A 22710-nucleotide genomic window follows, 5' to 3' on the forward strand; every position below is an offset into this window, starting at 1 on the left:
AGCTCTCCCCTGAGCTAATATTGTGAGGGCTCACTCACTACCACAGGGATGACAGCAAGCCATTCATACGGGATTCACCCCCATGATCCAAGCACATCCCATTAGGGCCTACATTCAACACTGGTGATCACATTTCAACATAAGATTTGGAGGGGACAAATATCCAAACTATATCACTCATGAAAAATGAACTTCTAAATCCAGAAGGCTATGTTTTGTCATAGGAGGTTTTTTTCCCCTAGTGTTTTCTTAGAATAAAAAAACAGAAAAACTACTTTCATTGGCTGTATTTCTTTCTCATGTTGATGACAAAATAGAACAAAGATGGAAATTACTGCAAAATTATCTTAGGTCTGACAATTCTGGTAGTGTAGGTATAGATAGCAACAGAAACATAACAGCTTCAAGTTTCACTCACAATCTAAAATGTCTCACGTTAAAAATATTCAAGTGTGATAAACATTACTCTTCAATTTTTGAAGCAAAAATCTTCAATACTCTTTTTAGAATCAACAAATAGATTTTTTAAAGTGTCTACCATCAGCTGAAAATTTTAATAGCTATAGACTTAAGCAATGGAAACAATATTGCATTTCATTTTTCTTTGTTTGCTATTCCCACAAAAGATTTGAAGATGTAAGGAAAGGTATGATTTATGAGATTTCTCAAATCCACACTTGTGTGATGGTGTACTGAAAAATACTTTGGGTTGTGGCAGAGATGAGGAAGAGTTAGTGGAAGAAGCAACTAAATAACCTGCATTTTCAGAAGCGTGATTTATATTGGTGACAATATTAACACATGAATTCTGTTAGGACATCAATAAAGTTGACACATTTTTAATTCTGATGAAAATAACCCCAGGCATTCTGCAGCTGCCCTGAAGAATTTTGGTTTCCCCCAATATATCAGTCCCTTCCAAGATACAAGCCTTCACATATTTTGCCCTGGACAAATGTCTTCACTGGATAAAATACCACTTCTTATCAAAACCTGCCCCAAATGTTACCTCCTCCGTGAAGACTTCCCAGCTGGATATGGTTAAATTAGATGCTTCATCTGATGCGTGTTCAAAGAATAAGGAATAAATGAATAAATTAGATGTTCTCATTTAAAAACATATTTCTGTAAAATTTTATATACACTATGGCTCCAGGTGGACAGATAACAATTTTATTATTTTTAACACCTGGCATATTGGTAATATCCAATAAATATTAAATGAATGAACAAATAAATGAATGATGTATTAAATATGAAAAAGCAATATACTTTGTTTTCAATATATTTTTAGAAGCACTTTGCTAAGTTTCAGCAGAGATATTTTTTCTATTGGACAGGTAGATTTTTATCTCACTAACCTAAAAAATTATATAAGTGACCTGAAATTTTTGAGACTGAGTGCTTAAATAACTCTGAAACATCTATTCATTCATTTATAAAATTATCTATTCAGTAAATAAACAAATTAAAACTGCATCATTTAAACATAATCTAGTTTTCTAATTCATTGGAGTAATAACACCTGAACCTTGAAATGAATATGGTTCCACAAGTAAGATTTTAACACATATTATTTTTTATGAGGAAAATTACCATAGTCATGTCTATACCATAATAAAGTTTACAATTTGCTGTTTGGGGAGTGGAGGAGGGAGAGACCGGAGGATGGTCTCAAGCAAATGGGGGAAAAACTATTGTAATAGTCCAAGTATTCCTAAATGGACCCAAAAACAATTGGTTTTACTGGCTACATCATAGACTCAGTATAAGTATTCACTTCCTTTGAATACTTATATTGCAAAAGTTTTTTCCTACAGAGTTTAAAAAGGACATTTTTCAAGACATGCCTAGAGAACACACTTTGTATTTAGAGAAGAAATTGATTGATACACATAAGTTTTGTCATAAGTATATGATGTTAATTGATCTAGCATTTTTGTTTTAAAATGTATTATTTTATCATTTATTAAATGGAATGTCCCATTTAATATCAACAATCAACACGTAAGTCCATTTGAAAAACAATATACATAGAGTGAATGGAAAACCACTTCAAGCCAACTAATACATTCTTTTTTTGATATGAAGTGGTGAAATGTGAATCAACGTATATATGTAGACAAGCCATAGGTATATATTCTTACTAAATACAGATTGGAATTCAGATGAAATGAAAACAGTATATTTTAGTATTTAAGAGGATTCAGGATCTTGTTTCCTCGGCCGGGCGCGGTGGCTCACGCTTGTACAGAATCCCAGCAGTTTGGGAGGCCGAGGCGGGCGGCTCACAAGGTCAGGAGATGGAGACCATCCTGGCCAACACGATGAAACCCTGTCTCTACTAAAAAAAAAAAAAAAAGCTGGGAGTGGTGGCTGACACCTGTAGTCCCAGTTACTCTCAAGGCTGAGGCAGGAGAATGGCGTGAACCCGGGAGGCGGAGTTTGCAGTGAGTTGAGATCGCGCCACTGCACTCCAGCCTGGGCACAGAGCGAGACTCCGTCTCAAAAAAAAAAAAAAAAAAAAAAAAAAATCTTGTTTCCTTAAAAATTTAACTTAACAATGAGAGTTAAAGTACAAAAGACAAATGTACGGCCTCAAATGAAATATCTACTGATTTCTCAATTAAATTTTTAAAAAGTGGAAATAGTGTAATATTGGAGATGAATAAACCCTATGTCCAGCTACCCCTATTAACTAGTTGTGCAAACTTACACAAATCCACTTGTTTCTCAGGGTCTCAGGGTTTTTTGTTTAATCTGTATGATGTAGCAGACACTTTATTATTTGTAGCAGATAAACTCTAAAGCCATCTCTTACTCTAAAATTTTAGAACCACCTTGAAAACAGGCATCGCAATTGTGTGTATGTATGTGGCCTGAGTTTTGTAGACGTAAATTGTGTATTTCGCCATAACTAAATTATTGTGAAATCTCTTAAAGTATTATAAAAACTAAAGCCCTATAGAATTTATTTACAATCAACCATTTTAGCGCCACCTGATATTGTTAATTCCACATGTAGGAAAGAACCACAAACATGGTATCACTTTAAATCCATAAAGATTATTAATTGTATAATAGCATAGACATGTGGAAGAAAAATTTACATATTATAGGAGAGGAGACTAGGTATCCAGACTCTAGCTACATTTCTTTTAAGTCATTTTATGAAGTAAAATATAATTATAAGTATTTTACCCAGGGAGAGAGCTAATGAAGCCAAGGTCGCTGGTTCAATTCCCTTGTGAGCCATTAGCTTCATTTCATTCCATTGTCATAGGCTTGCTACCCTCTTAACCCCGACTCATCATCCTTCATATTCATACTATTGGTTGCAAAGGAAATTTGGCCAGACTGTTTGAATGTGTAAGCAAAAATCTATTCCCTCTGCTAGAAAAATAATGCAAAGTTCAAGCCCTAGTGATATGACATCATCCAAGTATGGACAGAACAGATTATCATTATGATTGTTATTATTACTATTATTATTATCATCACTATTATGTTGGCCGTATAGCATCATGGTTAAAAGAGCAGGCTCTGAAATCAGACTGCCTATATTTGAATCTCAGTCCTCCTACTTATTATCTCAATGACTTGGACAAGTTATTTATCTCTTTGAGCCTTGTTTTTCTTATTTTCAAAATAGGTATTATAATAGCACCTTATAGAGTTTTGTGAGGAATGAATGGGTTAACATCTGTAGAAAATGCCTGACAGCTATTAAGTAACTATTATTATTTTTTAGTTGTCTGGATTATGTGGACTATTCAGCACTTGGCTAAAAAGCATATGTATTCATTTTCCAGGACTGCAGTAACAAAATATCACATACTGGGTGGCTTAAAACAACAGAAATTTATTCTCTCACAGGTCTGGATATAAGAAGTTGCAAACCAGTTTGTATTGTGGACCAGACTCCCTTCCAAAGCTCTATAGAAGAACCCTTTCTTGCCTCTTCCAATTTCTGGTAGCCCTAGGAAATCCTTGGCTTGTGACAGCATAACTCCAATTTCTGTTTCTGTTTTTACATGGCCATCACCTCCCTGTGTGTATCCATGTGTCTATAAAATTTCTCTCTCTTTTTTCTTCCAAAGACATCAGCATTGAATTTATGGTGCTGCCTAATCCAGTATGACCTCATCTTAACTTGATTACATCTGCAAAAACCCTATCTTCCAATAAGGTCGTGTTCACAGGGACCAGGGGCTTGGGCTTGAAAATATCTTTTTGAAAGATACAGTTCAACCCACTACAGCAGACAAAGCAGAAATAAAAGAGGCAATAAACACCTGAGAAGAGATGGTAAAGCAGGGAGGTGTAGAAGATCTGATGCAAGCACATATTTAGGAGAAATAGATAAATAGCCTCAAAAAGTCACTAAGTTTTACCTGTAATTACAATAGAGCAACACCCTTCAATGTGGCTCAGGCAGAGACCTGCAAACATATCTTCGGGCTATGAGTAAGAAACAGGATGAGTCAAGCAGATTTCTTCTACCTAGGTGGCAGTAAAATGCTCTGAGGATCCTGATATAATTTTGGTCAAATTATTTAACACAATCCTGCAAATGGCACCTACCCACCCATGCCCCACCACCTTTGCATCGTCAAATCAGAGATTGTGACATATTGAGACAAATACTGTGGGCCTTACACTGGAGATGAGGTATCCTTGATCATCTAATAAACCCAAATTAGGTAATGATCTGAGGCTAGTGTTTGCCCTGTGTCCTGGATGCCTCTGGGATGGTCGTGTGTTGCACTACATGTTTAAGCAAGTATCTCAGTCTAAGCTATTGTCCACTCATAGACTGACTGTGTCTGTTTATAGCATTTCCTTACACAGGTAGTTCTGAACCAAGCAAAGGAAGCCTGATGGTCTTCTGCCCAAAACTGGTTAAAAAAAAATGGTGGCTTTACTCTATAGTCAATTTAATAAATGACTTGGAAAGTCCTCCTCATATCACATCATCATGTCAGTTTTTGCCTTCTGCAAAGTAATATTCGGTTTCCACTGTATTGACTCAAGTAAATATGTTCACACTATGGCAAAATACAGCTCACTGTAGCAAAACTCTCAGTGGGAGAATGTTGTACACTTTGGTCACAGTTACAATTTAATTTAGGGGTTTATCTGTCTGCAGTGAGATTATGGGAAAGAAGCATAGGTATCGGAAGAAAATGTTGATGAGGGATTCTGATATTTGAAAATGGATGAGTTTCCAAAAAGAAGAGCATAAAACTCTCTGGATCAAATTCAGATAGAAAGCTGGCAGGTTGCCTGATTTGTAATTGCATCTTGAATTGAGCTGTAATCCTCACCACTTCTGAAAACAATAAGAATAAGAAAATGATAAACCACATTTGTTTTCAATAGCAATATTTGTTCAGCATTCCTAATAAAATATTTCCCTGATGTTTTGGTTTATGCTGGCAAGTCACAAAATTAATGATATGTGTTGTGTAAGGAAGGAAAATAAAATAATGTATTTTCTAGGGAGGAAAAGAAAACAGTATTTTGTAGAGGGGTGGAAGGAAATCCTGTATTTTGTGAAGAAAAAACGAAATTATTTGTTAGATTTTCTGTAAAGTAGAAATTCATATACTTTTTTTAACAAAACAACATTTTAGGTTTACAACCTATGAATATATGCTCTTCGTACACAACAGTGTGGGTTTTACACCGAGCCGAGAAGTGACTGTGACAACGTTAGCTGGTCTTCCAGAGAGAGGAGCCAATCTCACTGCGAGTGTCCTTAACCACACAGCCATCGACGTGAGGTGGGCTAAACCAAGTAAGTAAGCTTCTCATACCTGTGTTAACACTTTGTGTATTTTTAAAAGCATATTCTTTCTTTACTATGAACCTCCCCCATGTACACATCATTTTGATAGTGAAGTGTTACTGGTAAATTTTTACCAATTGCAGATTGACAGGTCTGTCATTGAAAACTTTAGAAGGGCCATTTTTATTAGTACCCAAATAAATTAGAAATGGACACATTAAAACTAAAACCCTGGGGCCCCTGTGCCATTCTTGAGATGCAAACTCTCTCCTACTTTGACATTCTTCTTGGGCCTCCTGCTCTCCCTCTGTCATTTCCTTTGCATGAACAATGTAATTTCTATCATACCAGGCAGTTGTGATAGACATGTCCATGTATTAATTGGATACAGTGTACTATTGTTCACCTTCCTTCAGAGAGCTCTGCCCTAATATCTTGTAACTCGTCGCTCATTAGCAAGAACCATTTAATTGGATTGCAATAATGGAACAGATTCTTCCCAGTGGATCATCTTCAGACTGGCTATGGACAGAATTCCAGCTTGATCCAGTAAAAGGAAGCCTAGACATCACCACTGGATTCACTTAAATAATGCAGGGTCGACCCTGGACCTGCTGGGAACACTTTTTTAACAGGCATTTGGAAGAGTTCACAGAGTAATCTAATCTGTTCCTGCAACGTTACAAACCACAGTAACTGAAATTTCACAGTTACTTGGTCAGTAGGGTAGTATTAACATGTTAATTTGTTGTGATCTGTTAATTTGTGTCAATCCCTGACGACTCTCAGGAAAAAAAACCCTGAATCTACCATGAGAATATGTATTAAAATCAGTCTTATAGGTATAACTTGAGATCTGGCAAATAGTTTCATCAAAACTTGTCAGAATAATACCAAATATTGAGAAATACCTGATCAGGAAAGACCCACTCAAAACATTTTATTTATGAAAGAACACTCTGCTCACTGGGGTAATCATCTATTGATGATATAAAAAGATGAAAAATCACTACTGGTTGGGCAATGTAACCATGTGATTTTGGTTACACTGGATCAGCCTTGAGTTTGGTTACAGCTTAAGAAGAGAGATGCTCCATTTAGGACACCTGAGTGATATCAATTGTGAATTAAAGCCAGAATCGAGGATATCAATTATAAATTAAATCAGTAGGTTAGGTTTATCTGTGTTTCTACAAAATAATCCATCTTTACAAAAGAAAACTGTCTTTCTCTGGTTTTTATAAGGCTGCAGGTTTCTAATGATCTGTGACACTTGTATTGGGACCTCTTAAACCATTTTAATGGAATAATATAAGTTAATTGATGCTTATGGCTACCCTCTGAAACACCTCTGGGAAAAATACAAAGTTTTTATCTGGGGATGTGTTTTAAGGCATATTTCCATTCATCTCCCTCTTGCTCTCTACTCCACCTCACTAACTGATTCATCTTAAAAGCCTACTCATAAAGGTAGGCTCTCCCCCCTCATCTGACATTTGAATACTTTTGTTAAGATCCGGCTGGTGAATTTCCACCAATATAGGTCCTTTATGTTATAATTGCATTCCTGAAGTAACTGTGCTTATAAAAACTGACAAACCTAATAGATCTGAAGCAGCTCACTGAAGTTTCATTACCTTGGTAATCTGAACCTCTGACCTTCGGGATGTAGGTAATGCAATCTGCTGTTATTTCCATTCATACCTTGGAAATTTTTCAGATAACTATTTGTGAGCACAAAGGTTAACTCTCAGAAGAGGGTCAGTCTTGCGAAAGCTTGTTGCATTATCATTTTCTTCTTTTGTGCAACTTGCTATCTTAAGTAAATTAACTAGTCGATCCTCTGTGAAAGGTGGCCTATTTTTTGCAATTTTAATTTTAAATTGTTGTCTTGATTGGATAGGAAAAACATGGCATACAGCCTAATATGCTCAAAGGCAACAAACTATAGATTTAAAATACTTTGCAGTGGAAAATCATGTTTTAAATTTATAAATATTTGCTTATTAAAAATCACCTTCCAATGTATATATATATATATTTTAAAGCATGGTCTTTGTCTATTATGACCCTCCCCATGTACACATCATTTTGGTAGCAAAATGTTTCTGGTAAATTTTTATCAATCACAGATTGACATGTATAAGTTATTAAAAACTTTTGAAGGGCCAGTTTTAAACATTAGTATCACATACATGATATGTGAGATAAAAGCATCCCTGTGTTACTTCAGTTCATTTTCGGAAGGCAGATGTTGCAAATTGGCAACACAGTGGCCATATTTCCTTCCTCTTCCAGCTTCCATACACTGTTTTTGAACTACAGTATTTGAAAAAATAATATTTGCAAACATTTAAGAATTATACATAAAGATGATTTGAGGATTCACTTGACAAGTCAAATGATGGGGTGAAACAATACCCACATTTCTGGAAGGAAACTATCAGCTGGAACTGGCTTCCCCTTTAGACAGATCATGCCCTAAAAATCTGACCCAGTCCCCATTTTCCTGGTCCCAATAGACAGGTGATGTTTATCCCTGCTTTATATGATAATACAAAATATTTTGCCCTAAACAAAATACACCAAAGATAAATTATATTGTAATTTTGAAAAATCACAGTTTTTGTATTTGAAAAATACCTCACTTAAATTATTTATACAATCCTCAGAGAAGCACAATGAGATAGAAACCAGCCCATAGTAACTTACCAAAAATTATAGAAAGTACCAGTTCCCAAACTCAAACTTAGGACTCAGGCATCAAATTTTCTATTTCTCATGCGTTTAGCCTTAACAGTCATTAGCACTTTAACAAGAAGGATTTAAAAGGATCCTTCTCATTTTGACTGCTCAGTCTAAAATAGAAGGCAAAATAAGAAAATGCCTACCAAAGGGAGTACAGTGGAGAGATAGTGCCTCCTTTGAAGCTGATTCACTAAGGAAGTCAGTGGTGGTGAGAAAAGAGCAGTAAAACACTGGAGGGAGTGAGAGGGCAATGCTTTGTAAAAGAGGAAATGAAAAATCATCAAAATATTGTCTACTTTACTGTCTGTCAAGAGCTCACCCCAACCTGCAGATGTTCATATCTTGTATCATAATCCTCCTGGTCTTGCTCTCTCCTTCCTCTTTTTTTCCATCTTCCTTCTTTCTCTATTTCCTTTTTAAAAATGTTTTTGTAGAGACGGGTTCTCCCTATGTTGCTTAGGCTAGTCTCAAATTAATGGGCTCAAGTGATCCTCTCTCCTTGGCCCCCTAAAGTGCTGAAATTACAGCCATAAGGGACCATGCCCGGCCATTTGTCTATTTCTCTTCTTCTACCCTCTCTCTCTCTCTCTCTCTTTCTTCCTATTTTCCTTCCTTCCTTACAGATACATTTATCACTTTCTCTGTCCTGAGCACTCAGTGAACTCTCTGGAAAATTCATAAAGTATGAGGGTATCATCATTAAGAGGGCAAGTTTAAAACCACAGAAAAAGCATTTGTCTCATCCTGATCTCTTAATCAGAAACTACCAGGTTTGATAGCTAGAAGAATATCTGACTTTGCCTGAATTTATCTGATTAAGGTGGCAATATCTGTAAATAATTCCAAATCTCATCTCTTCTAAAAAGCATCTACCATTGTTGCCTCACCTTGTTCCTCTGTTCTCTTTTCCATCACTTTAGTTATCAAATAGAAGAGACCACATCTGACTTTTCCATTGTCTTCCTTCTCAGTCACTTGTACACCTGTTGTAATCTGTCTCTCTTCTCTTGTACTCTACATGGTTTTCTTAAAGTCATTAGTTATCACCTAATGACCCGTTTCAAAACTCTCTTCTCAATGCCATCCTACTGTGTTCCTCTTGTATCCAGCACTGTGAATGATCCCTTACTGACTATAATTCTTCCCCAATAATCATTACTCCCCTCTTCTCACCAACTACTTCTTCTCATCCCTAAATAAAGATGTTTCTCAAAGTTCTTTCCTGAGTCTTCCTATCATACTCCTGTTCTCTTGTTGGTGATTCCATCTGTACTCAAGGTTTCAAATTCTTCTAATTACAAAAATGACAACAGCCAACATTGTATGCAGCCATATGAATAAATAGTCTTAAAATAGACTTTGGGATCAGGGATACTTAAATTTGAATCCCAGTTCCAATATGTTTTGGCACTATGACCTAGAATTTAACCTGAGTTCCAGTTTTCTAATCTGAAATATGAAGATAATAACTGCCCTGAAATCTGTTAAGGACTAAATGAAATAATATATGTTTAACAATTAGTAATCACCTAGTATTTGTAATACAAAGTATTATTCTATTTCTAAAATGTGCATGGTCCTTTCAATAACATTTTATACAATATATAAAAGGGGAAGCCATGTCTAGTAAAAGCTTGGAAGTTGATTTTGCAAGACTATTCAGATAAAAGCATTTTTTTTATTATTATTATACTTTAAGTTCTAGGGTACATCTGCACAACGTGCAGGTTTGTTACATATGTAAACATGTGCCATGTTGGTGTGCTGCACCCATTAACTCGTCATTTACATTAGGTATCTCTCCTAATGTTATCCCTCCCCCCTCCCCCCACTCCACGACAGGCCCCGGTGTGTGATGTTCCTCTTCCTGTGTCCTAGTGTTCTCATTGTTCAATTCCCAACTATGAGTGAGAACATGCGGTGTTTGGTTTTTTGTCCTTGCTATAGTTTGCTGAGAATGATGGTTTCCACCTTCATCCATGTCCCTACAAAGGAGATAAAAGCATTTCTACAGTGAGTTGAAGATGCATAAAGAATATATATTATTTTATAATTACCTGACTTGGCTAAAATATAGAAATCTAAAAATATAGTTAAAATGTTGAAAACTTAGGCTGGGTTCCATGGCTCATGCCTGTAATCCCAGCACTTTGGGAGGCCGAGGTGGGCAGATAATGAGGTCAGGAGATCGAGACCATCCTGGCCAACATGGTGAAACTCCATCTCTACTAAAAATACAAAAATTAGCCGGGTGTGGTGGTGCGTGCCTGTAGTCCCAGCTACTCAGGAGACTGAGGCAGGAGACTCGCTTGTACCTGGGAGACGGAGGTTGCAGTGAGCCGAGATCGTGCCACTGCACTCCAGCCTGGTGACAGAGTGAGACTCTGTCTCAAAAAAAAAAAAAAAAAAAAAGCGAAAACTACTAACTATTGCATGGCATCCATTCTCCCCTTTTTCTTTTAGTGCTAGCCTTGTCCCTTATCTAGAAACTGCATTTACTAACCTCCCTTGCAATTAGTCATGGCCAGGTGAAATACCAGTAGTATGTGTTTGTGTCAATAGAAAGTGAAAGACGATCTGCATCTTTTTGGGTATTAACCAGAAAACACTGGGTGTGTGCCTACTTGTTCTCTTTTAGCCCTTCCCCTGGACTGGAATGAGGACATGATCATGTTCTCAGGTTCAACTATGCAGTCGTGTACAACACCCAAAGAGATCCAAAATCCCCATAAGAGAAAGTTCCTGGGTTCTTAAGTGACCACATGGAACACAGTCTGTTTTGATCACTTTGAAGCTATTACATGAGATACAAATTAACATGGATTTTATTTAAGCTATTGTATTTTGGAGATTTTAGGTTTCACCAGCTTCGCTAACTAACTCATTCCCTGTTTGCCCATATCAATTTACCTTAAAAGTAGAAATTAGCTATCCTCTTTTTTAACTAAATATAAAATGATGAATAATTAATATATCTATTATACTGTCTCCTTTAAATACAGTTTTCTCTGGCAGGCCCCTGATAGAAGCTGGAACACTATGAGAGACTAAAGTAGCTCTGGAGTTTCCAAAGTGCAGGTGTTTGGTTTTGACGGATGGGTAAACTAGAGACAAGACAGGAGATATGCTGCTCAGAAAACTAAGGAGGCTGACTTGAAGGATTATTGCCCAAGAAGTTAATCTTTCCACTTCATGTCAGCAGTAGTACCCTCAGGCAGAGTAAAGAATTTTCTCAAGAGCAGTTTTGATAAGCTCAAATTTTCCAAGAGCTACTTAGTTGGTGACGCAGAGCCCTGCACCATAGAACTTGGAAAATTGGACTCTAATTTGGAGATTCTGTGAGCAAGATCAAGACTTCCATCATAAAATCAGCTTAATAAGGTCCCTCCAGGTTTTTACATTTGAGCAACATTACCTTCCAAAATGAGCCTGCTAATGTGAGATGTCTGAAGAATTTAGTCCTAGACAAATAAATTAAGAGATCTAATAAATGAAATGATTTACTATAATTTATCTGAATCAGTACAACAAACTTTTTTTGTAAAGTGTCAAATATGTATAATGTTAGACTTTGAAGCCCATACAGTCTCTGTCTTAACTCAAATTTGCCACTGGAGCACATAAACAGCAATAAGGTGATTCTGATTTTTAAATAAGCATGGCCATGTTCCAATAAAACTTTATTTTGGACATTGAGATGTGATTTTCATATATTAGGTTGGCACAAAAGTAATTGTCGTTTTCGCCATTGAAGTAATGGCAAAAACCACAACTACTTTGCGCCAACCTAATAATTCTCACATGTCATGAAATACTTTTTTTCTTTTGGTTTTTTCCCCCAATCAAATAAATGTACAAACCATTCTTAGCTTGCAGGGGGTGGGCCACACTAGGCCAACAGGCCAGATTTAGCTCATGGAACATAGCTTGCTGACCTCTAACGTAGATGTTAAAAATCTAGAAGACATAATTGACATTGATAATTGTCTTGGTCTGTTTGTGTTGTTATAACAGAATACCTGAGGCTGGGAAGTTAATAAGGAAAAGAGTTTTGCTTAGCTCATGATTCTGCAGACTGTACAAGAAGCATGGCTGTAGTATTTACTTGGTTTCTGGTGAGGGCTTTTGTGATGCATCAAAACATAACAGAGAAGTTCAAAAGGTGAGTGGACATGTGCAAAGATGCAAAATCCAAGGGATGTCCGGCTTTCTAAAAACCCACTCTTGAGGGAACTAATTCATTTCTTCAAAAACTAACCCAGCCTTGCCAGAGCAAGACACCAAGCCATTCATGAGAATCTGGCCCCATGAAACAAACACCTCCAACTAGGCCTCATCTTCCAAAACTAGTACACTGGAGGTCACATGAGGTTTGGTGGTGATATAAACTCTTGATCCCCCTTTGCTGGGAACCATGGCAATAATTTAAGGCCATGTAAGAAGCACAATCTACTTGCTGTTGCAGGATAACTTTTAACTAGCGCATCTGTTATGGACTAAAGCCCTAATTCTCAGTGTAGCTGTATTTGGAGATGGGGCCTCTAAAGAAATACAGTCATCCCTTGGTATATGCAGGCGATTGGTTCCAGGACTGCCCCCTAAGTACACCAAAGCTGTGCATACTCAAGTCTGGCAGTCAGCCATGCAGAATCCATGTATATGAAAAGTTGGCCTTCTACACGAGTTTTGCATGGGAGAATACTACTTTATTTTTTTTGGAGATGGAGTCTCACTCTGTCACTCAGGCTGGAGTGCAGTGGTGTGATCTCGGCTCACTGCAACCTCCACCTCCTGGGTTCAAGCAATTCTCCTGCCTCAGCCTCCCAAGTAGCTGGGACTACAGGCACATCCCACCACGCCTGGCTGATTTTTTGTATTTTTAGTAGAGACGGGGTTTCACTGTGTTAGCCAGGAAGGTCTCAATCTCCTGACCTCGTGATCCGCCCGCCTCGGCCTTCCAAAGTGCTGGGATTACAGGCTACAGCCACCATGCCAGCTGAGAATACTATATTTTCAATTCTTGTTTGGTTGAAAAAAATCCCCTTATAAATGGACCCAAGCAGTTCACACCTGTGTTGTTGTGTTGTTCAAGGGTCAACCGTAATTAAGGTTAAATGAGATTGTAAGAGTGGGACCTCGATTTCATAAGTTAGCACACAGGCTCGCTTGCTCTTTCTCTCTGTCTCTCCCCCAACCCCTTCTCTCCCTTTCTCTGATCACAGAGGAAAAGCATGGGAAAACTCAGCAGCTAGAAAGTTGCTCTCCAAAAGCCAGGGAAAGAGCCCTCAGCAGAAACTAAATTTGCTGGCGCCTTGATCACGAACCTCTAGCCTCCAGATTGTGAGAAATAAGTTTCTGTTGTTCAAGCCACCCAGCCTTTAATATTTTGTTAAGGCAGCCCGAGCAGACTAATACATATCTAACCACTGTTAAAATTATTTAGGAATTCATTATAAAGGAGAGGAGCCTGTTCTATATTTGAGAATTTGCTCCAGCTAAGATCAAATTTCTGACCAAGGATTGGAGATTGCAACTAAAAATAACATTTAGTAGCAAAGCTCTTATCCAAAGGTTACAACCTTTTTCAGCTCACTGAGATTGTAATAGTCTGTTCTCACATTGCTATAGGGAAATATGCAAGACTGAGTAATTTATAAAGGAAAAAGGTTGAATTGACCCACAGTTCTGCATGTCTGGAAAGGCCTCAGGAAACTTACGATCATGGCAGAAGGTAAAGAGACGACATGCGAGATAGGTGAGAGAGAGAATGCGCACATAGGAGGAACTGTCAAACACTTATGAAACCATCAGATCTTGCGAGAACTCACTCACTATCACGAGAACAGCGTGGGGGAAACCACCCCCGTGATCCAATCACCTCCCACCAGGTCCTGCCCTTGACACATGGGTATTATGGGGATTACAATTTAAGATGAGATTTGGGTGGGGACATGGGACCTAACCATATCAGAGATTAACTTGATATTCCCACAAGTAGGGCAATACCTGCTCAGATACATTTATGTGGTCCACAAAATATGCATCATACATAATAGGATTAGAATATCTAAGAAAATATATCCCAAAATACACATATTTAACATAATCTCACAGGAAATCCCAATTTCTTTCTATTGCATCAAATACAAGCAAGTACAAGCCTTAACTCCATATTGTATAACTGTAACTCAAACATTCACATTTTAGTTTTTAAGTTCACCTAGTTGCCACAGAAACACTTGAAAGATAACAAAATCCTAAGCTCCAACAACCATCTGAGTGGATCCCCACTTGGCCAAGGGGACACCAGAGCAACCTTGAAAACTGAGTTCTTGGCTACAGTGGGATGGGAAGTCAGTCACCCCTCCCTGGATATACACCATTAGGGTTACTTCCCTAAGCACTAAGCAGAAACCAGCCCTTTCAAAAGATTCCACCACTGATATCAACCAACCACCTGATGCTGCCCCTCTTCTACTAACTGATGAGAGACCTCTGGCCACAGAGTTGTCATGGCCAGTCTACGGAGAATCTGCAGTCAGGGTCTTCATGTCCTTTTCTTCACTGCTTGATGTCAGAGGGCTGAAAACTCCACCCTCAGATTGTGCTAATGCTGCCATTTTTATACGTGGGATGCACCAGGGGATGTAAAAGTCAATTGCACATGTGCATGTTTCTCCTTTCATAAATACTCATGACTCTTCCTGAGGCTTATTGAATATGTATATTCAGTCACCCCACTCAGCATAAATTCCTGTTGCTCCTCCCTTGAAGAATCTTTTCTGGCTTCTGGCTCAAGGCTACCATATGCTTCCAGGCTGTCTGAATGGCCATCCTGCAGGCTGCAACCCTTTATGAGAAGTAAAGCTCTCCTTTTCAAATTTATGAACCTCTTCTGTTGACACACTTCAAACTCAAGAAGTCTCAAATGAAACAAGTTTCAAAATCTCATCCCATAATTCCATGTTTTCTATCTTATTTAATGGGATTCACCCAGAAACCAAAACCAAAAATCTAAGCTATAGCTGTATCTCTTCCTTATCCCTTTTTAATTTGTTTATTTACTTATTTGTACACGAATAAGTTCTTTAGTGGTGATTTTTGAGATTTTGGTGCACCCATCACCCAAGCAGTGTACACTGTACCCAATGGATAGTCTTTTATCCATTGCCTCCCTTCCACCCACTCCCCCGAGTGCCCAAAGTCCATTGTATCATTCTTATGCCTTTGCATCCTTACAGTTTAGCTCTCACTTATAAGTGAGAACATATGATGTTTGGTTTTTCATTCCTGAGTTACTTCACTTAGAATAATGGTCTCCAGTTCCATCAAGGTTTCTGCAAATGCCATTATTTTGTTCCTTTGAATGGCTGATACACACACACACACACACACACACACACACACACACACACACCAAATTTTCTTTATCCACTCATTGATTGATGGGCGTTTGGGCTGGTTCCATGTTTTCACAATTGTGAACTGTGCTGCTATAAACATGCATGTGTAAGTATCTTTTCATATAATGACTTCTTTTCCTCTTGGTAGATACCCAGGAGTAGGATTGATGAATCAAATGGTAAATCTACTTTTAGTTCTTTAAGGAATCTCCACACTATTTTTCATAGTGGTTGTACTAGTTTACGTTCCCACCAAGTGTAAAAATGTGTTCTTTGTATCACATCTATGCCAAGGTCTATTATTTTTTGGTTTTTTGATTATGGCCATTCTTGCAGAAGTAAGATGGTATCACATTGTGGTTTTTATTTGCATTTCCCTGATCATTAGTGATGTTGAGTATTTTTCATATGTTTTTTGGCCATTTGCGCATTTCTTGGCCATTCTTCTTTTGAGAATTGTCTATTCATGTCTTTAGCCCACTTTTTGATGGGATTGTTTGTATTTTTCTTGCTAATTTGTTTGAGTTGCTTGTAGATTCTGGATATTAGTCCTTTGTCAGAAGTAAAGATTTTTAAGACTGTCTCCCATTCTGTGGGTTGTCTATTTACTCTGCTGGTTATTTCTTTTGCTGTGCAGAAGCTTTTTAGTTTAATTAAGTTCCATCTATTTATCTTTCGTTTTGTTGCATTTGCTTTTAGGTTCTTTGTCACGAAGTCTTTGCCTAAACTAATGTTTAGAAGGATTTTTCCAATGTTATCTTCTAGAATTTTTATGGTTTCAGGTTTTAGATTTAAGTCTTTGATCCATCTTGAGTTGATTTTTGTACAAGGTGAGAGATGAGGATCCAGTTTCATTCTTCTACATGTGGCTTGCAAATTATGCCAGCACCATTTGTTGAATAGGTTGTCCTTTACCCACTTTATGTTTTTGTTTCTTTTGTCAAAGATCAGTTGGCTGTAAATATTTGGCTTTATTTCTGAGTTCTCTATTTTGTTTCATTGGTCTATATGCCTATTTTTATACCAGTACCATACTGTTTTTGTGACTATGGCCTTTTAGTATAGTTTGAGGTCAGGTGATGTGTTACCTCCAGATTTGTCCTTTTAGCATAGTCTTGCTTTGGCTATGTGAGTTCTTTTTTGATTACATATGAATTTTAGGATTTTTTTCTAGTTCTGTGAAGAATGATGGTGGTATTTTGATGGGAATTGCATTGATGGGAATTGTGTTGATGGTAATTTGATGGGAATTGCATTGAATTTGCAGATTGCTTTTGGCAGTATGATCATTTTCACAGTATTGATTCTACCCATCCATGTATATGGGATTTGTTTTCATTTGTGTCATCTATGGTTTCTTTCAGCAGCATTTTATAGTTTTCCTTGTAGAGGTCTTTCACCTCCTTGGTTAGGTAGATTCCTAAGTATTTTACTTTTTATTTTTGCAGTTATTATAAAAGGGGTTAAGTTATTGATTTGATTCTCAGCTTGGTAGCTCTTTGTGTATAACAGTGCTACTGATTTGTGTACATTAATTTTATATCCCAAAACTTTGCTGAATTTATTTAACAGTTTTAGAGGGTTTTTGGGTGACTCTTTAGCCATCCAAATGTCTCTAGGGTTTTCTGGGTACACAATCATGTCATCAGAAAACAGCAACGGTTGGACTTCCTCTTTAGCTATTTGGATGCCCTATATTTTTTTCTCTTGTCTGATTGCTTTGGCTAGTATTTACATACTATTGATATAGGAGTTAAAAAGAAATTAGGCAGATAGGGAGGGTAAGAGAGTCCTCAATAAGGTTTTCCTTTTAATGAAGAGCAGCAACCCCCAAATTATCTCTTTTCTAACAAAGATCGGCCATTAAATTGAACTGCAGACATAGATAAGCAAGCTGGAAGCTTGCATGGGTGAATGCCAGCAGCTGCACCAACAGAAAAAGGCTACCTGGGGGCAAGGCATGTTCAACATAGTGGCTCCATCTGCCCTTTTCTTTGTCAAGCACATGTACAGTAAGAAACAGACAACATGGCGCTGGCCAGGTAGAGAACCCATCTGCATAATAAAAGATTAGGATGGGGTGACCAGGTTATTCATGCACTATGTAAATGGCACACACGGTCCAATCAATCTTTAGGCCCTATGTAAATCAGGCACTGCCTCCTCAAGCCAGTCTATAAAGCTCCATGCGCTTTGCTGTGGACTGGAAGACCCATCTGGGAGCCCTTCTTTCTCTGCAGAAGAGAGAGCTATTCTCTTTTCTCTTTCTTTTGCCTATTAAACCTCTACTCTGAAACTTACTGTGTGCCTGCATCCTTGATTTCCCTGGCATGAGATGACGAACCATGGATATTTACCCCAGACAATGATGCTGCTTCAGTATGTTGAATAAAAGTGGTGAAAGTAGGCATCCTTGTCTTGTTCCAGGTCTCAGGGGGAATGCTTTTGATATGGTTTGGCTGTATCCCCACCCAAATCTCATCTTGAATTGTAGCTCCCATAATGCCCACATGTTGTGGGAGGGACCCAGTGGGAGATAATTGAATCATAGGGTGGGTCTTTCCTATGCTATTCTCATGATAGTTAATAAGTCTAATGAGATCCGATGGTTTTATAAAGGGGAGTTTCCCTGCGCAAACTCTCTTTTCTTGTCTACCGCCGTGTGAGATGTGCCTTTCACCTTCCAACGTGATTGTAAGGCCTCCCAAGCCATGTGGAACTATGAGCCCAGTAAGCCTTTCTTTTGTAAATTGCCCAATCTCCAGTATGTCTTTATCAGCAGCATGAGAACAGACTAATACAGTAAGTTGGCACCAGTAAAGTGGTATGCTGCTGAAAAGATAGCCAAAAATGTGGAAACAACTTTGGAATTGGGTAACAGGCAGAGGTTGGAACAGTTTGGAGGACTCAGAAGAAGACAGGAAAATGTGGGAAAGTTTGGAACTCCCTAAAGATTTGTTGAATGGCTTTGACCAAAATGCTAATAATGATGTGGACAATGAAATCCAGTCTGAGGTGGTCTCAGACGGAGATGAGGAACTTCTTGGGAACTGGAATAAAGGTGACTCTTGTTATGTTTTAGCAAAGAGACTGGCAGCATTTTGCCCCTGCCCTAGAGATTTGTGGAACTATGAACTTGAGAGAGATGATTTAGGGTATCTGGCAGAAAAAATTTCTAAGTAGCAAAACATTCAAGAGGTGACTTGCGTGCTGTTAAAGGTATTCAGTTTTATAAGGGAAGCAGAGCATAAAAGTTCAGAAAATTTGCAGCCTGACAATGTGATAGCAAAGAAAGTCCCATTTTCTGAAAAGAAATTCAAGACAGCTGCAGAAATTTACATAATTTACCTAAGTAATGAGGAGCCAAATGTTAATCCCCAAGACAATGGGGAAAATGTCTCCAGGGCATGTCAGAGGTCTTCATGACAGCTGCGACCAACACAGGCCCAGAGGCCTAGGAGGAAAAAGTGGTATCAAGGGCCAGACCCTGGGTTCCCATGCTGTGTGCAGCCTAAGGACTTGGTGCCCTGTTTCTCAGTGGCTCCAGCCATGGAGGAAAGGCCCCAATGTAGAGCTTGGGCCATGGCTTCAGAGGGTGCAACCCCCAAGACCTGGCAGCTTCCACATGGTGTTGAGCCTACCAGTGCACAGAAGTCAAGATTTGAGGTTTGGGAACCTCCACCTAGATTTTAAAGTATGTATGGAAACACCTGGATATCCAGATAGAAGTTTGCTGCAGGGGCAGGCACTCATGGAAAACCTATGTTGGGGCAGCGCAAAAGGGAAAAGTGCAGTGGGTGCCTCCACACTGAGTCCTCACTGGGGCACTGCCTAGTGCTACTGTAAGAAGAGGGCCACTGTCCTCTAGACCCTAGAATAGTAGATCCACCAACAGCTTGCACTGTGCACCTGGAAAAGCACAGACAATGCCAACCTGTGAAAGCAGCCAGGAGGGAAGCTGTACCCTGTAAAGCCACAGGTGCAGAGCTGCCCAAGACCATGGGAACCCACCTCTTGCATCAGCATGAGCTGGATGTGAGACACGGATTCAAAAGAGATCATTTTGGAGCTTTAAGATTTGACTTCCCTGCTTGATTTTGGACTTGCGTTGGGGCCTGTAGCCCTTTTGTTTTGGCCAATTTCTCCCATTTGGAACAGCTGTATTTACCCAATGCCTGTACCCCCATTGTTTCTAGGAAGTAACTAACTTGCTTTTGATTTTACAGGCTCATAGGCAGCAGGGACTTGCCTTGTCTCAGATGAGACTTTGGTCTGTGGACTTTTCAGTTAATGCTGAAATGAGTTAAGGCTGTGGGAGACTGTGGGGAAGGCATGATTGGCTTTGAAATGTAAAGACATGAGATCTGGGAGGGACCAGGGCAGCATGATATGGTTTGGCTGTGTCCCCACCTAAATCTCATCTTGAATTTTAGCTCCCAGAATTCCCATGTGTTATGGGAGGGACCCAATGGGAGATCATTGAATCATGGGGGCGGGTCTTTTCCATGCTATTCTTGTGACAGTGAATAAGTCTGATGAGATCTGATGGTTTTATAAAGGGGAGTTTCCCTTCACAAGCTCTCATTTCTTGTCTGCCACCATGTGAGATGTGCCTTTCACCTTCTGCCATGATTGTGAGGCATCCCCAGCCATGCGGAACTGTGAGTCCATTAAACCTCTTTCTTTTGTAAATTGCCCAATCTCAGGTATGTCTCTATCAGCAGCATGAGAACAGACTAATACAGCTTGCCACTTTTCCCCATTCAGTATAATGTTAGCTGTGCGTTTGTCATAGATGACTTTTATTACATTAAAGTATGTCCTTTCTATGCCTATTTTGCTGAGGGTTTTAATTATAAAGGGATGCTGGATTTTGTCAAAGGCTTTCTCTGCATTGATTGAGATGATCATGTGATTTTTGTTTTCAATTCTGTTTATGGGGTGTATCACATTTATTGACTTGCATATGTTAAACCATCCCTGCATCCCTGGTATGAAATCTACTTGATCATGGTGAATTGTCTTTTTGATATGCTGTTGGATTTGGTTATCTAGTATTTTGTTAAGGATTTCTGCATCTATGTTCATCAGGGATATTGGTCTGTAGTTTTCTTTTTTGTCATGTCCTTTCCTGTTTTTGGTATTAGAATGATATTGGCTTCAAAGAATGATGTAAGGAGTGTTTCTTCTTTCTATATCTTTTGGAATAGTGTCCATATGATTGGTACCCATTCTTCTTTGAACATCTGATAGAATTCAGCTGTGAATCTGTCTGGTCCTGGACTTTTTTTGTTGGTAACGTGATAATTACCATTTCAATCTCACTGCTTGTTATTGGTCTGTTCAGAGTTTCTATTACTTCCTGGTTTAATCTAGGAGAGTTGTATATTTCCAGGAGTTTATCTACGTTTTCTAGTTTATTTGCATAAAGGTGTTCACAGTAGCCTTGAATGATCTTTTGTATTTCTGTGGTATCAGTTGTAATGTCTCCTGTTTTATTTCTAATTGAGCTTTTTTGGATCTTCTCTCTTCTTTTCTTGGTTAATCTTCCTACATGGTCTGTCAATTGTATTTATCTTTTCCAAGAACCAGGTCTTTATTTCATTTATCTTTTGTACTGTTTTGGTTGTTTGTTTCAATTGCATTTAGTTCTGCTTTGATTTTGGTTATTTGTTTTCTTCTGCTGGGTTTGGGTTTAGTTTGTACTTGTTTCTCTAGTTCCTTGAGGTGTGACCTTAGATTGTCTATTTGTGGTCTTTCTGACTTTTTGATATAGGCATTTAAGACTATGAACTTTCCTCTTAACACTGCTTTTGTTATATCCAAGAAGTTTTGATAGGTTGTATCACTATTATCATTCAGTTCAAATAATTTCTAATTTTCTTCTTGATTTCATTGTTGACCCAACGATCATTCAGGAGCAGATTATTTAATTTCCATGTATTGGCATCATTTTGAGTGTTCTTATTGGAGTTGATTTCCAATTTTATTCCACTGTGATCTGAAAGAGTACTTGATATGATTTTAATTTTCTTAAATTTGTTGAGACTCTTTGTGGCTTATCATATGGACTATCTTGGAGAATGTTCCATGTGCTGATGAGTAGAATGTATATTCTGCAGTTTTGGGGTAGAATGTTTTACAAATATCTGTTAAGTCTATTTGTTCTAGGGTATACTTTAAGTCCATTGTTTTCTTTGTTGACTTTCTGTCTTGATGACCTGTCTAGTACTGTCAGTGGAGTATTGAAGTCCCCTGCTATTATTATGTTGCCCTTTTTAAACTCCTATGTGTCAATTAAAGACAGGCTTTTTCCATCTAGTGAATCCACCATTCCCCAGGGCCTTAGAGTCCTACCTTAGATGGGAAAACTAGACCCTCAGAGACGGCCAATTGCTCCTTCACATCTCAGTCCAGATGCATGGGGCCCAGAAAATGTAGTTCAATTATTTGACAAGAAGAGAAAATTGTTGGTATTAGGGAGTTCTAGAAATCTTTGCCTTCAGATTACAGAAGATAGCTTTTATCTTCCATACTATATTTTAAAGTTTAAATGGTATTAATGATATTAATGGTTACTAATGTCTTTCTCTATTTTTTCATGCCATTCTATTTTATGTATAATAAAGAACTTAATATGCTGTTACTTTTCTTGCCTTTCTCATCTGCTGTTTTCAATGTTCAGTTTATTATTATTATTAATATTTTTGTTATAATTTTTTTACGCAACTATTTTCTCTAAATAGCTTCAGTACTTATCAGCAATTC

General features: G+C 38.1%; 1 protein-coding gene across 1 annotated transcript in view; it reads left to right on the plus strand.

The window, feature by feature from the left end:
• The window catches only part of USH2A (usherin), an 800680-nt gene that overhangs the window by 550310 nt on the left and 227660 nt on the right, over positions 1-22710 (plus strand). Inside the window, exon 44 of the mRNA XM_003814150.6 lies at positions 5637-5800. Coding sequence (XP_003814198.3) covers positions 5637-5800 — 164 coding nt within the window. The remainder of the gene's footprint in view (positions 1-5636; positions 5801-22710) is intronic.

This window comes from Pan paniscus, chromosome 1 (genome assembly GCF_029289425.2).
Source record: "Pan paniscus chromosome 1, NHGRI_mPanPan1-v2.0_pri, whole genome shotgun sequence".
NCBI lineage: Eukaryota > Metazoa > Chordata > Mammalia > Primates > Hominidae > Pan > Pan paniscus.